Source organism: Macaca mulatta, chromosome 2 (assembly GCF_049350105.2).
Source record: "Macaca mulatta isolate MMU2019108-1 chromosome 2, T2T-MMU8v2.0, whole genome shotgun sequence".
In the NCBI taxonomy this organism is placed as follows: domain Eukaryota; kingdom Metazoa; phylum Chordata; class Mammalia; order Primates; family Cercopithecidae; genus Macaca; species Macaca mulatta.
In genome coordinates, this window is record NC_133407.1 from 117,345,000 (window position 1) to 117,357,496 (window position 12,497).

General features: G+C 48.2%; 1 protein-coding gene across 5 annotated transcripts in view; it reads left to right on the forward strand.

Annotated features, from left to right (window-relative positions):
• Positions 1 to 12,497, forward strand: part of CACNA1D (calcium voltage-gated channel subunit alpha1 D) — a 327,158-nt gene that overhangs the window by 279,454 nt on the left and 35,207 nt on the right. For 3 of the 5 annotated variants that reach the window (XM_028844237.2, XM_028844248.2, XM_028844244.2), the window contains 7 exons: positions 4,315 to 4,359; positions 4,766 to 4,894; positions 7,153 to 7,218; positions 8,934 to 9,025; positions 10,224 to 10,383; positions 10,942 to 11,069; positions 11,202 to 11,298. In XM_028844237.2, the coding sequence (XP_028700070.1) occupies positions 4,315 to 4,359; positions 4,766 to 4,894; positions 7,153 to 7,218; positions 8,934 to 9,025; positions 10,224 to 10,383; positions 10,942 to 11,069; positions 11,202 to 11,298 (717 nt within the window). The remainder of the gene's footprint in view (positions 1 to 4,314; positions 4,360 to 4,765; positions 4,895 to 7,152; positions 7,219 to 8,933; positions 9,026 to 10,223; positions 10,384 to 10,941; positions 11,070 to 11,201; positions 11,299 to 12,497) is intronic. The other 2 variants (XM_028844250.2, XM_028844249.2) reach the window with 1 other exon arrangement.

Genomic DNA, 12,497 nt, shown 5'->3' on the forward strand with positions numbered 1-12,497 from the left:
TGGGGCCATCTTGGTCAGTCACGCTTGGCTCTGTGACTTGCCAACATAGTCTTCCAGAATGAATGATCTGGCTGAGAAATGATTGAATTCAGCCTGCGTTTGTATTCTTTGCAAAAACGTTTTGGGTAGTCCTTTGCATGGTCCTGCCTGCATGTGCACCAGCCTGCTCCATCCTACTGTCCCCCTCCCATGTCCCCACACCCCGCTCAGTTCCTGGTTTGGCAGCACTCGTGGACTTATCTCCATCACATTTGGTCCTAACCTCACCAGGCTGCTAAAATGTCACACCACGACTGGTGGGCTCCCTCTTGCTCCATCCGTCTTTGATGCCTGTTTGTTTCTTGAATGATGATATGACCCAGCAACATATTGTCCCTAACCCAGGGATGGCTGTCACTGACATTTGTCTCTTCTCATTATCATTAGTGTCTGGGAGGCAAAACACTTGTTTAGAAGCCATGTCTGTCTTATTATTACTTACTTTGAAGGAGCAAGTAAAAAGTCATGAGGGAGCTCCCTCTCAGAGACCCAGGAATGGTCCCTGCCTTTTAAGGTGTGCCATTTGGACCAGGTGGCTGAGAGTCTCACTCATCTTCTTTTTGTGACCCCACAGTAAGGTTGTGTAGTCCCCCATTTCGTATGCGAACCCTTTCCCAGGAGCCAGCTTAGCTGGGCACTGGGTTGCGGACACAGACCAGCAACCCCAAATAAAGAAGCCCTCCTCCCAGAGGTGTTACCTGTGAGCTCAGAAATAGAGGGAAGCTCCCCCAAAAAACTGGCTTCTCCGTAATGCCTCGGGTTACCTGGCCCAGCTGTTCTGGGATGCTGGTTTGCTTCCTATCTGAATTAGAAAACTGCATCCTCTCAGCTCTTCCAAGCACAGATAGAAATTTATACAGAAAATGAAATGGACTGATTTCATTGATTTCACTTGGGAATCTCAGGGTCTTTTTGACTTCCACAGTTACAGGGGGCTGCCCCAGGGCCTATGTGGTAAGAGCCTGCTTGAGAGCCCTATAGGAGGAGGCTCGAGGGAACATCCGCAAAGCCCCAGGAATCTAAGGAGCTTTCTGGACCCTGACATGTAGTCCCTCCTCCTGAGGCTAAGGGGCTGTCTCCTGTAGGGTTCCCAGTTGAAGAATGTGACATGTTAGGGTGGGAAGGAACTGCCAAGTTTGTCTTGTCTAAGCCCTGAGGTGACACTGGAATTCCCCCTATTGAAAACTGATTAGCAGCCCCTTGAGGCCGTGTTTGGAAAGCTACCTAGTGAAGAGTCCTTCCCCAGTCTGTTGTCCCGTAGGGGTGTCCAGCATAGTGTAGCCTACTTGCGTTCCAGCTCCACCAGTTCCCTTCATGTTCAAGCCTCCTCCATCCCTTGTAAGGAAGATGGGGATGTAGTCTAATCTCTTTCTCCGCATCCGAGTACTAATCCCTCATCAACCCGAAAAGAACCCACTGTCCAGCCACAGCAGCCTGAGTGGGCTTTTGTAGTGACCCCACTCTGTATGGCCGCTCGAGATCTAAAGGGCATTAGCTAGTATAGGCCGCCTGTTAACTACTTGGGCCAGCTTTACCCTGGCCCAGGACTGGAGTTCTCAGCTCTGGCAGCGCACTTGAATCACCAAGGAGCTTTTAAAATTCCCAACATGCAGGTCTGGTGCAGTGGCTCATGCCTGTAATCCCAGCACTTTGGGAGGCCAAGATGGGCAGATCACCTGAGGTCAGGAGTTGGAGACCATTCTGGCCAACATGGTAAACCTCCTCTCTACTGAAAATACAAAAATAAGGCAGGCATGGTGGCGGGTGCCTGTTATCCCAGCTACTCAGGAGGCTGAGGCAGAAGAATCACTGATATCCTGTAAGCAGAGATTGCAGGGAGCCAAGATCATGCCACTGGTACTCCAGCCTGGGTGACAGAGGGAGACTCCATTTAAAAAATAATAATAATAATAACAAAATAAAATTCCCAACATGTAGATACGCCCCACATCCATTAAGTAAGAATCCCCGAGGTACGACCTGGGCTTCAGAGATTTTGTTGAAGATCCCCAGGTGGTTTTAGTGTGCAGACTGGCATGAGAGCTGGCCTGCCCTTTTCACTGGGCTGACATTTGTCATTTGGGCAAAGCCATCCTCAGGGTTATATTTTGGCAACTTGCACTGTCCCCCCGGGGCTGCCAGTCACATCCTCCCCTGAAGCAGCCCCCCATGCCCAGTGGTGCGTGGCGGGAGGGGGTGTCACAGGCGCACTGGGGGTGCACGAAGCCTGGTGTGCTGTTTGCTCTTTCTTCCTCCCTCGCATGTTATGCTGCCCTCTCCCTTTACAAATGCTGTCTCTTCTTCCCTTTCGTTCTTTTAAACAAGAGAATATTCACGGTTTGAAGTTCATAGTCCATAGGTTGTCACATTTCAAAGATATCAGTTGAAGAGATACACACTTCAAAATTCAGTTCAGTTGCTGACTTTCACGAACCCTAAGGAAGGGGGCCGTGAATGGCTATCAGACTTGAAGCAGAATAGAGAGAGGCACGCAGGAGGGTCTTAGGCCGGACTGTGGCCAGGAGCGCCTTCCCTGACCAACAGGCCCCTTACTGTCTTGCAGGTGTGATTCATAAGTCGTGCATGTTTCAGGATAACTGTAGCGCTGTCTCTCTGGTGCACACTGCCTGGTCCCCTGAACACAGGCAAGCAGAGGCGTGCATGCAGGCATACTGAGCATGCACACTCACAGCCCATACTCCAGCCAGACAGGCAAGAGTGGAGCCTTCCTGTGCACAGCCTTAGTGAGAACGATGTGGAAGATGATGAGAACTTTAAAAAATTAGTTCCTTCATTTGTTAAGGTCTTAACTTGAAAAACATTGTCTGTCCCTTTAAGGAGGTGATATTTTCTTTGAGATGAGCCAATAGAAGAGGGTAATAAAAATAGCGATCCTGGGTTTTTTATAAACCTGTGGCAGAGTCTCATTCTGAGTATCCCAGGAGAAGCAAGGACCCCTTTAAACTCTGTCAGAACCTGTTCCTCTTGGGTTCATAGTCACATTACTGAATTTCAGTTTTTCTATGATATGCTGAAACCCCTTATTTTCTGTGAATTTTGTAGAATTTCTCTTTGGTCTCAGGAGGTAGCCCTTGACGCTAGAGAGGCTTCAGAACTGATCCCCAGGGAGGAGGCCCTCGAGAAGTGCACACATCCAGACATGTACACATGTCCCTTAACTTTGCAGACACACTGTACAGAAAGCCTCCTTGAAGCCCCTGACCAGAAGAGCCTCATTTCTCTCTGTCGGCTCCTGGTGACACCGAGGGGAAAAGAGAGGCTGGCACGTGCTGGCTCTGGTTCCACTGACTGTTGCTGTTTAATGTAAGGATGCCTCCTGGTGCTGGCTGGAGTTTGCTTCCAGCTCCTCTGTGTTCTCTCAGACACTTTCTGAACACTCAGGTAGTGCCAGGCCCCATGCTGGGCACAGAGTGGAGTGAGGCAAGGCCCCTGCCCTCCCTGCGGGGGGTGGGGGTTGAGGGGCCGGTGAGCACCAGTCATTACAGATTCTGCATCCTGGGGCCGAGGGACAGGAGCACAGCCAGACCCTGGAGGAGGTGGAGCTGCTGAACCTCGGGGGAGCTGGTCCTCTACTGTTTCTTCCAAAGACCCATACAGGGACCTGCACTCTCTCTTGTGTGAAAGCTGTCTGAGCTGTGGGGCAGGCAGCGAAGGCTTCTGTAGGGAAGCCCGCCTCTCTCCTCCTCGCCCTGACTCAGTCTGTCCAGCTCTGCAGCAGCCCCGCCAGAGAGGCTGTTGTCAGACATACACCACCCAGGCGTTTCGTCTCATAGGAACAGAGTGTGGTCCAAGGGGGTTTGCGGCCCACAGGCAGGCACCACTGTTTGCCCCTCTGCTAGAGACATTCTGTTCCTCAGGGATAGGAGGCCTGCTGCAGAGCGGTTAGTTCCTGAGACCCACAGCCCCGACTAAGCCAAGAGAACTACCCTCCTCGTAAGAAGCGGGGCAGCACTCTGCAGCTGTCTCTAGGAAGAGTTGAGGTCTTGCGGCACTGCCTTTACTGGATGCCTGTCAGCCTGGCACGGTGTGTCCTCAGATGTGAACTAGAAAGTGGTACTGTGCCTGTGCCCATGTCCGTGGCTGCCTGCCCTCACGTCCACCTCCAAGGAGAGCCACTGGTATTTTCTCAGGGAGGGAGCAGGCGTGGTGTCCAAAGACAAGAACCACACATTTTTTTAAAGGGGGAAATGCTCTCCAGAACCATTGACTCCTTCCTGGTTCATTAATCCATTTTCAATCTTTGATTTCTTAAAGCCAACTGAAAGTGAAAATGTCCCTGTCCCAACTGCTACACCTGGGGTAAGATCAGTGACTAGTCCCCAGGGGCTGGGCCTTTTCCTTGAGTTTATTTGATCATGTCGAGTTTTCCACTGGTTTTTCTGTATTCTCCATGATTGTCCTTCCAGAACAGTGTCTGCAGTGGTTTGCATTCATCATCAGTGTCCAGTACTCTTGACCAGCCCAGCGTTCTCCTCTAACACAGTAGACTATGTGGACATGCATGTGCTGTGTGGACGCAGTTTTCCAAGCTCTGTGTTGTTAGCATGTAACTCTTCCTTTCATATCATGCTTTTTAAGATGAAAAGGCCCTAGAATCACATCTTCAGTTCTTACCTCTGTCACCTTTGCATCTGTTGCTGTTTTTCTGAAAGTGTTGCATGTTCTACTTTCCATTGGGTTTGACCTCTCCATGATAACCCTTTAGAACTCTGAAGAGAGCAATAGAATCTCCATCACCTTTTTCCGTCTTTTCCGAGTGATGCGATTGGTGAAGCTTCTCAGCAGGGGGGAAGGCATCCGGACATTGCTGTGGACTTTTATTAAGTCCTTTCAGGTAAGAGCCACGCCTAGGACTTCTGTCTTTGTCTTTGAAGATCATATGTAAGTCAGTGATTGTCCCCATCCTAGAGGACCCAGGCTCCCCCTGTGTGGCCACTCTGTGGACCTAAGTCAATAGATAACATGGAATGCTGGAGAGACCCAAATCAGCATTTCTTGGGTCAATCACATGGGATTACTTGCCTAAAGGAAACAGAAGAGAAAGCAGGAAGGATCCATAGCTGAGAGATCTGTAGCATTTCCAAGACTGAGAGAGGTGTGAGGCCTGCAGCCCTGCAGTGCCCCGGGGATGCCTGGTGGTGGTGTGTGAGGGCCGGGTCCCAGCAGACAGACACATTGGTCCCTGGAAGCCCAATGACCTCTCTCTGACAAGGCTGCAATAGTGCTGTCTGTTGGCTAGTCTAGACACAAATCAGAAACTACCACCTGGGCCAGCACACCATTACTGGGTTATCCTGCTCCTGACAGGGTCACAGAGTTCGGGATATTTAGGCATATACCATGCCTCATTTGTCACCTCTTATTCTCCAGGCTAGTACAGCTCGGTTCCAGACTTTCCCAAGTAGAACCAGCTTTTCCTGTACCTGCCAGTACCCTGCCCCAGATATTCTAGCCTTCCGGACTGATTCCATTTGGAAGACAAGATGTGGGAAATATAGATTCTTATTAAAAGGTGGACCCATGTAGGGAATTTGTGGATATCCACAAACATTAGAAAGTGAATCCTGCATCTTCATTTTTTAAAATAATTTAACTATTTTTCATTTGAAAGTTATAAATGTTTACAATAACAAATGAAACTGTCCAAAGTCATAAAGAGAAAGTTCAAACTTGGCCCTCACCCACCTCTGGGGTAACCAGTGTTACCCTCCCAGTAAGCATTTGTCCCTAGTGGGTGGGATTTTCACAGGTAAAAGGGAGAAGGGACAGCAAGGGGGGTGGTGCAGGCACTCACAAGGGAAGTCACAGGCCCTGCTGGGGAGAATGAGGTTGGAGGAAGGTAGAGTGGGGGCCTCAGTCAGGTGAGCCTTGGACTTGCTAAGGCACAGAATCCTCGACAGTTATTATTCATTTAAAGTACCAAAACTTGGGAACAAACTGCTATAAAAATAGATAATTCAGAGGTAATATTATCTCACTTTTTAAATAAATTCTTAAAGATTCAATCTGCCACAGATAAGAAAGTCGTGTTCCAGAGCAGCAGTTCATAAAAGCAGAGAAACTGTGCAAACAAAAATCTTAAACATTTGGCAATCTAGGAAGAAAATGTACTTAGGTATGTTGAGGAAAGCCTGAAACAAACCCTGTGGAACCCTGCTGAGCAGTCCAGCTGCAAGGAGGGCCAGGCTGGCGGGCACAGGTCAACAGCCAGCACAGGTCTGAAGGTGGCTGAGCACCTGTGGGCCACTGACTTTCTGACAAGCTCTCTCGGGTAGTAGAGAAAGCGGGTGCTTTAAGCGTGTGTTCCCAGAATTAAGCCTAACACTCTGGGCACCCTATGCAGGTGGACGTGTTGGTCACATGTGATGAGGCAAGACAGCAGTTGACAAACATTCGATGAAAGGATGGGGGCTCTGTCAAACACTTGTATTTGGTGTTTCTGAAGGGAGCCACACTTGGTGACCCCCCAGCTCGCTCCTTTTCTTCCCTGGCACAGTCCCCCAACTTAGCAGTTCTTTCAGAAGGTGTGCATCTTAAGACAGGTATTTTGCATTCTACAGCCACAGCCAGAAAGTGGTTCTTCCCCTCTGACCCAGTAATTCCACTCCTAAGACTTCACCTTAAGGAAATACTTCAGCAGAAGCAAGGTGATTTTGCATAAAGATATTCCTTTGCAACATTATCTACAATACTACCCCCCAAAACATACCCACGAAAGAAAGTGGAAGTACTCTAAATGTCCAGTGTTCTGGAATGGTTTGATCAATTGTAATTTCACCCAGAAAATCCAGTAATGAATTTAAGAATGATGAGAGTTATGTGTCTGTGTTGAAAATGTTTAGGATTAGGCTACAGGGTTAATGACCATGGAAAGCACATCCTGCCTGTGATATTGTAACACTGGGCGTGCATGTGGATGGTGTCATCAGGACTAAAGTAGCTGGGCAGGGCTGGGATTTAAACAGTTCTTCCTCACTGTCAATGTTCTTTCATGGTAGCACGTGGAATAGAAAGGAAGCATGTGGCCACTCATGGGTCTTCTCAGTCTGTGCCAGCTGGCCAGTGCTCATCCAGGTGCCTTTTCTCTCCCAGGCACTCCCGTATGTGGCCCTCCTCATAGCCATGCTGTTCTTCATCTATGCGGTCATTGGCATGCAGGTAAGCTCCAGCCATCTCACCCTCAGGGGCCCTTTCACTGGGTAGCCCCAAATCTGTGGCAAGGTGTATCTTGACCAAGTGAAGTAGAAGCGTCGTGATTTTTTCAGCCAAATGCCTCTGCTGAAGCCATACATAGGAAGATGAGAAAGACACGGCTGCTTAGGAGAGAGCTCCAGGGGAGGCCCAGGCTCAGAAGAATGTAGCGAGGTTAGAATGCACCAGGAAAAATTGCATTTCATGGCAGAAGAATTATGCTTTATCATAACAAAGTGAAATTCACTTGAAACTAAATATTTCCAGATGCTAAGACTGAAGAGAGAAGCATGTGGCCCCTCATGGTCTTTTCAGTCTGTGCTGAGCCATCACAGGGACAGAAGGCGGGTGCTGAGCCAAGTGCCTTTTGTGACCATTGTTGTGCTTTAGTAGCTCACCTTTAAAAAGAGGCATGAAACTGGGCTCTTCTGTGACCCAAGCAGAGGGGCTACACCCTGCTTCCCAGTTCCTCCTGGGGGTGGGAAAGGGACTGGGCCTCCCTAACAAAGGAGCCCTAACACCACGTGGGCGGTGGGATGGGTTGTGGGTGGAGGGAGGCAGCGTCTAAGAATGGAGGCAGTCGAAGAGCCCAAGTGGCTCTAGATCTCTGCTGGCAGGCTCCTTGCAGATTCTCCACGTGGGCAGGTGCTGTCTTTCAGGTAAAGGAGGGATGTAAGTGAGAAAGAAGTAAAGTGATTCTGTGATTCTAGGGACAGAGAAATGGTAGTGCTTTTTCTTTTTCTTTTTCTTTTTTTTTTTTTTTTTTATCCTGAAAGCATAGAAGCATTTGCAGGTCTCTGGGAATCTTACCAGGAGTTAGGAAACAAAAGTCAGCATACTTGAGCCTCTGTGATTCAGCAGCACGTGGCGCTGTGTGCCCTGGAAGGTCTTTTATCACATACGTTCTCATATAAAAAAGAGCCATCTCAGAACTGCAAGCTGCATGGCACACACTACCCCAGATTCACCCAGCAGGCATTTGTAAGCATCTGCAGGCTTCTCTAGAATGTCAGTCTGCTTCCTAAATCTCACAAGTAAAACTCTTTACTACCTTCCCGTTGCCGTGAAGGTAAAGCCCACTCTTCTGCCTGGGGCTCACAGCCCCTGCCTGTTGGCTCCTGACCTTGTCTCCAGCCTGATCTTTTTCTGTCTGCTCATCACACATGTTACTTTCATTCCCTCGGTATCTATGCTATTACCCTGCTCCTATGTACGTGGTGCTTCCTCCACCCGAAACACTCTTCACCTTTCTTATCGCCTGATGTATCTTTCAGTTCTGAGTTTACATGTCACTTCCCCCTAGAGGCCTTCCCTGACCCAGCCCCCCAGCCTTGGGTAGATGAGCCTGTCTCATCTTCCCTGTGTATCTGGACCACCCCAGCATCATCACTGGGATTTGATGTTGCCTGTCTACCTTTGGGTCTCTACCCCAGGGTGGGGGATCCTCAAACGTGAGACAGTGCCCCTCTGGAGCACCATGTTCCCAGTGTGCAACCTGCTGCCTGGCACATGGTTGTGCCTGGCAGATCTTTGTTGAATGAGTGAAGTGCCAGGTACCATGAGAAAACCCTAGTTAGTAAACTCAAACCTGAGTTAGTTCTAAATTCACATATGGATTTTTTTTTTTTTTTTTTTTGCATGACGAAATCTATTCTCTTTTTCCTAACAACTTCTCCACCTAGATGTTTGGGAAAGTTGCCATGAGAGATAACAACCAGATCAATAGGAACAATAACTTCCAGACGTTTCCCCAGGCGGTGCTGCTGCTCTTCAGGTGACTGCAACTGGCTTGGGTGGTGCTCCTGGGCAGGGGTTGTGAGTCTCCTGCTAGGTCTGGATCCAGAGGGACGGAGGACACAGGTTATTAAAGCAGCGTGCCTTTCCCAGTTGACTGTGACGGCTTTTTGTTTGTGTTTTGTATTCTTAAACACGGACCCTAGCATTTCAAACACAGGAATTTTGTTGGATTGTTAAAACCGCTGTGGTAATCCCGATTGTGGCTGACATAAGGTTTATTAATTTGGGAGTAAGCAGGGCTACTTAGGCCATCTGAAAAATTGTAGGATGTATGTTTATGCATGGAGGCATGCACTTAAACACGACCAGGAAGACAGAAACTTAGCAAAAATGTCGAGGCCTTTTGCACAGCCAGTGGAGAACATCCTAAGATGTACAATTTCAGATTTTATGGGATTGCTTTAACTTTGTGAAACAAGCTGCCTTCATAGTGAGAGAACTTTCTAGAGATCATGAAGTATTTCTAATGACTCTAGTGACTGACAAGTCATTTGCAAGTTAGGTGGTTTCCAACTCTGCCTTCAACAAAATTGAACAGAGACTTAAGTTGTTAAGTATTTTGGTCATTAAAAATAATTAATAGGCCGAGTGCAGTGGCTCATGCCTGTAATCCCAGCACTTTGGGAAGCTGAGGTAGGTGGATCACTTGAGCCCAGGAGTTCGAGACCATCCCAGGCAACATGGCAAAACCTGACTCTGCTAAAAATTCAAAAATTTGCCAGATGTGGTGGCGACTGCCTGTAGTCCTAGCTACTGGGGAGGCTGAGCCCAGGAGGTCAAGGGTGCAGTGAGCCAAGATCACACCACTGCACTCCAGCCTGGGCAACAGAGCAAGACCCTTCTCAAAAAATAATAATAATAATTAATTACTGTTAATTATACAAATGTTTAAAGTAGAGAAGACACAAAAATAAGCATCCATTTATACGAAGACTATTAGTGCACTTGCATCAGATGATGGCTGTAAATCCAAGGGAATTGCAGCAGGACCTCCAGTTGCTATGATAAGTCGCACTTGAAAATCAGTAGGAATTTCACATTTCCATTAATTCAAATTGGATTTGCTTCAAATGACTTAGGTTTTTCTCTAATTATGAGTTTTTGTCCCCTAAGATCTAAGCTTTAAATTCCTTCTTTCCTCCACTAAAGCCCCCTTTGTTCTTCATCTGAAAAAGGTGTGCGACAGGTGAGGCCTGGCAGGAGATCATGCTGGCCTGCCTCCCAGGGAAGCTCTGTGACCCTGAGTCAGATTACAACCCCGGGGAGGAGTATACATGTGGGAGCAACTTTGCCATTGTCTATTTCATCAGTTTTTACATGCTCTGTGCGTTTCTGGTAAGTGATCAACATAGCTCCCCCTCTCAATTTACAGATGCTTATGTAGCATTCAGTGTTCAGAGCAGTGACCTTGCCCCGTCCCATCGCCTGAGGACAGTTGATGTGGATGAGCACTCTGGACTCCACTTGGCAGTTGAGGGCTTTTGTTTAACCAGTTGTGTGTCACTGCCGCCACCTTTGTAAGCAGAGATTTGGTGCTCGATAATAGACTTGGAGCAATTACCAGTCACTTTAGCTTCTTAGCGTTCCTTTCTAAAATTTCAAAACCAGTGCATATGGTGGTGACTTAAGAGTGTGAATTTTTTGGTGATAATGAAATTATAAAACTGCAATGTGTTTCAGAAGGCCTTCCTTCCCCAGGACTTAATAAAAGCCATTCCAGAAAGCTAGAATCACACTGTTTTCTTAAACATTCTCCAAATAGAAAGTTTTTTACAACTTCTCTTGGAGACCGGGGTCCCCATGTTTCATGTCCATGTCATTAGAAAGCCTGTGCTCAGTTCTAACCCAATCCAGCTGCAGCTGAAGTTCCTCCCTTCCGATTTGCTTTTTCAGATCATCAATCTGTTTGTGGCTGTCATCATGGATAATTTCGACTATCTGACCCGGGACTGGTCTATTTTGGGGCCTCACCATTTAGATGAATTCAAAAGAATATGGTCAGAATATGACCCTGAGGCAAAGTAGGTTGAAAAAGATTTGATTTGGTGTGTGTGGGTGGATTTTGGAATGTCAGCTGTGATTTTTGTGGACTGGACTGAAAGTTTGGGCCAGTTGGTACTGTTCCTGGACCTCACATTGTATTTTACTTCCAGGGGAAGGATAAAACACCTTGACGTGGTCACTCTGCTTCGACGCATCCAGCCTCCCCTGGGGTTTGGGAAGTTATGCCCACACAGAGTAGCGTGCAAGGTGAGTGTCCTGTGTGCATGTCCGACAGCCTCTCTTGTAGAAGCTCGCTTCATTCAACAAACACTTGTTAAGTGACACAGCTAGGCCTTCTGTCAGGTGCTCGGGATGCAGAGATGAATAATATGTGGTTCCTACTTCTGGGGAACTCACATATTTGTAACTCTTTGGACACCCTGTCAGGAACCATCAGAAGAGGAAGGGAGTTCTGTAATTTGTCATTGGGTGGATGGTAGGGAAGGCGACATTTCAGTCAGGTCCAGAAGGAACCTAGGAGTTTGTCAGAGGCAGGAAGGGCTCTGAAGGAGGCAGGAGAATGGACATCATAACGACAAAGGGTGAGCCACTGGGTCACCCTTTGGCTAGGACATAAGAGGAAGTGTCAGAAGGCCCCAAGCACAAGCTGAGCCTTCTCCGACCTGCTGAGGTCCAGGAGAATGGGGAAGAAACACAAATTTCCGGTTTCCGTGGTAGGAAGTTGGCTGTTGTCAATGGAGAAGTAGACCTGAGGCAGGGGGAGCAACCAGGAGAGCTGGAATGAAGGCAGCAGAAGCAGAAGTGGGAAGAGAGAGGAGCAGGTCGCTTGGAGATTCACTTCGGATGTGGAGCAGGGAGGACTTGGTGGCCTGGGTGAGGGGAGGGGGATGCTACGAGAGCGCATCTCCCAGCCTCGGCAGTGGTGGGACACGGTGCTGTGTGTTCCACACGTCCCCTCTGCTACAGAGCTTTGTGGCCACCACAGGAGATGGGGCCCCTTTCCTGGCATACCAGGCCCTAGTCTCTCCGGGATGGATCCAGATCTCCCACTGCAACCCGGTTCTGTGTTTCCATGCCAGAGCATGCTCTCAGGAACCCTCAGTGAGACTTTTCCTTCCACAGAACTCACGGTGCAGCAGCTTACATTTGTTGTAGCAACAAAAAAGGATTTTCCTTTTTCAAGGAGGAATGCAAGATTTGCCTCTTGAAACTCTGCCTTCTAGAAATTCATCCAGTCTGTATAGTAACTAGTTCTTGCTCCTCATGGATCCAAGGAGATCCTGGGGTCAGGGGTTTTACCACTCAAGGATGCTGAGTCAGCTCTAGACAGAAACCAAGGTAGCAGAACAGAGTCTAAAATATGTTTCAGACTCAAAGAAATCCCTGAGCCAGATGCATGTTCCCTGCCCTGAAAATCCAGAAAGCCGTCTAGGCAAGTCCTGAGG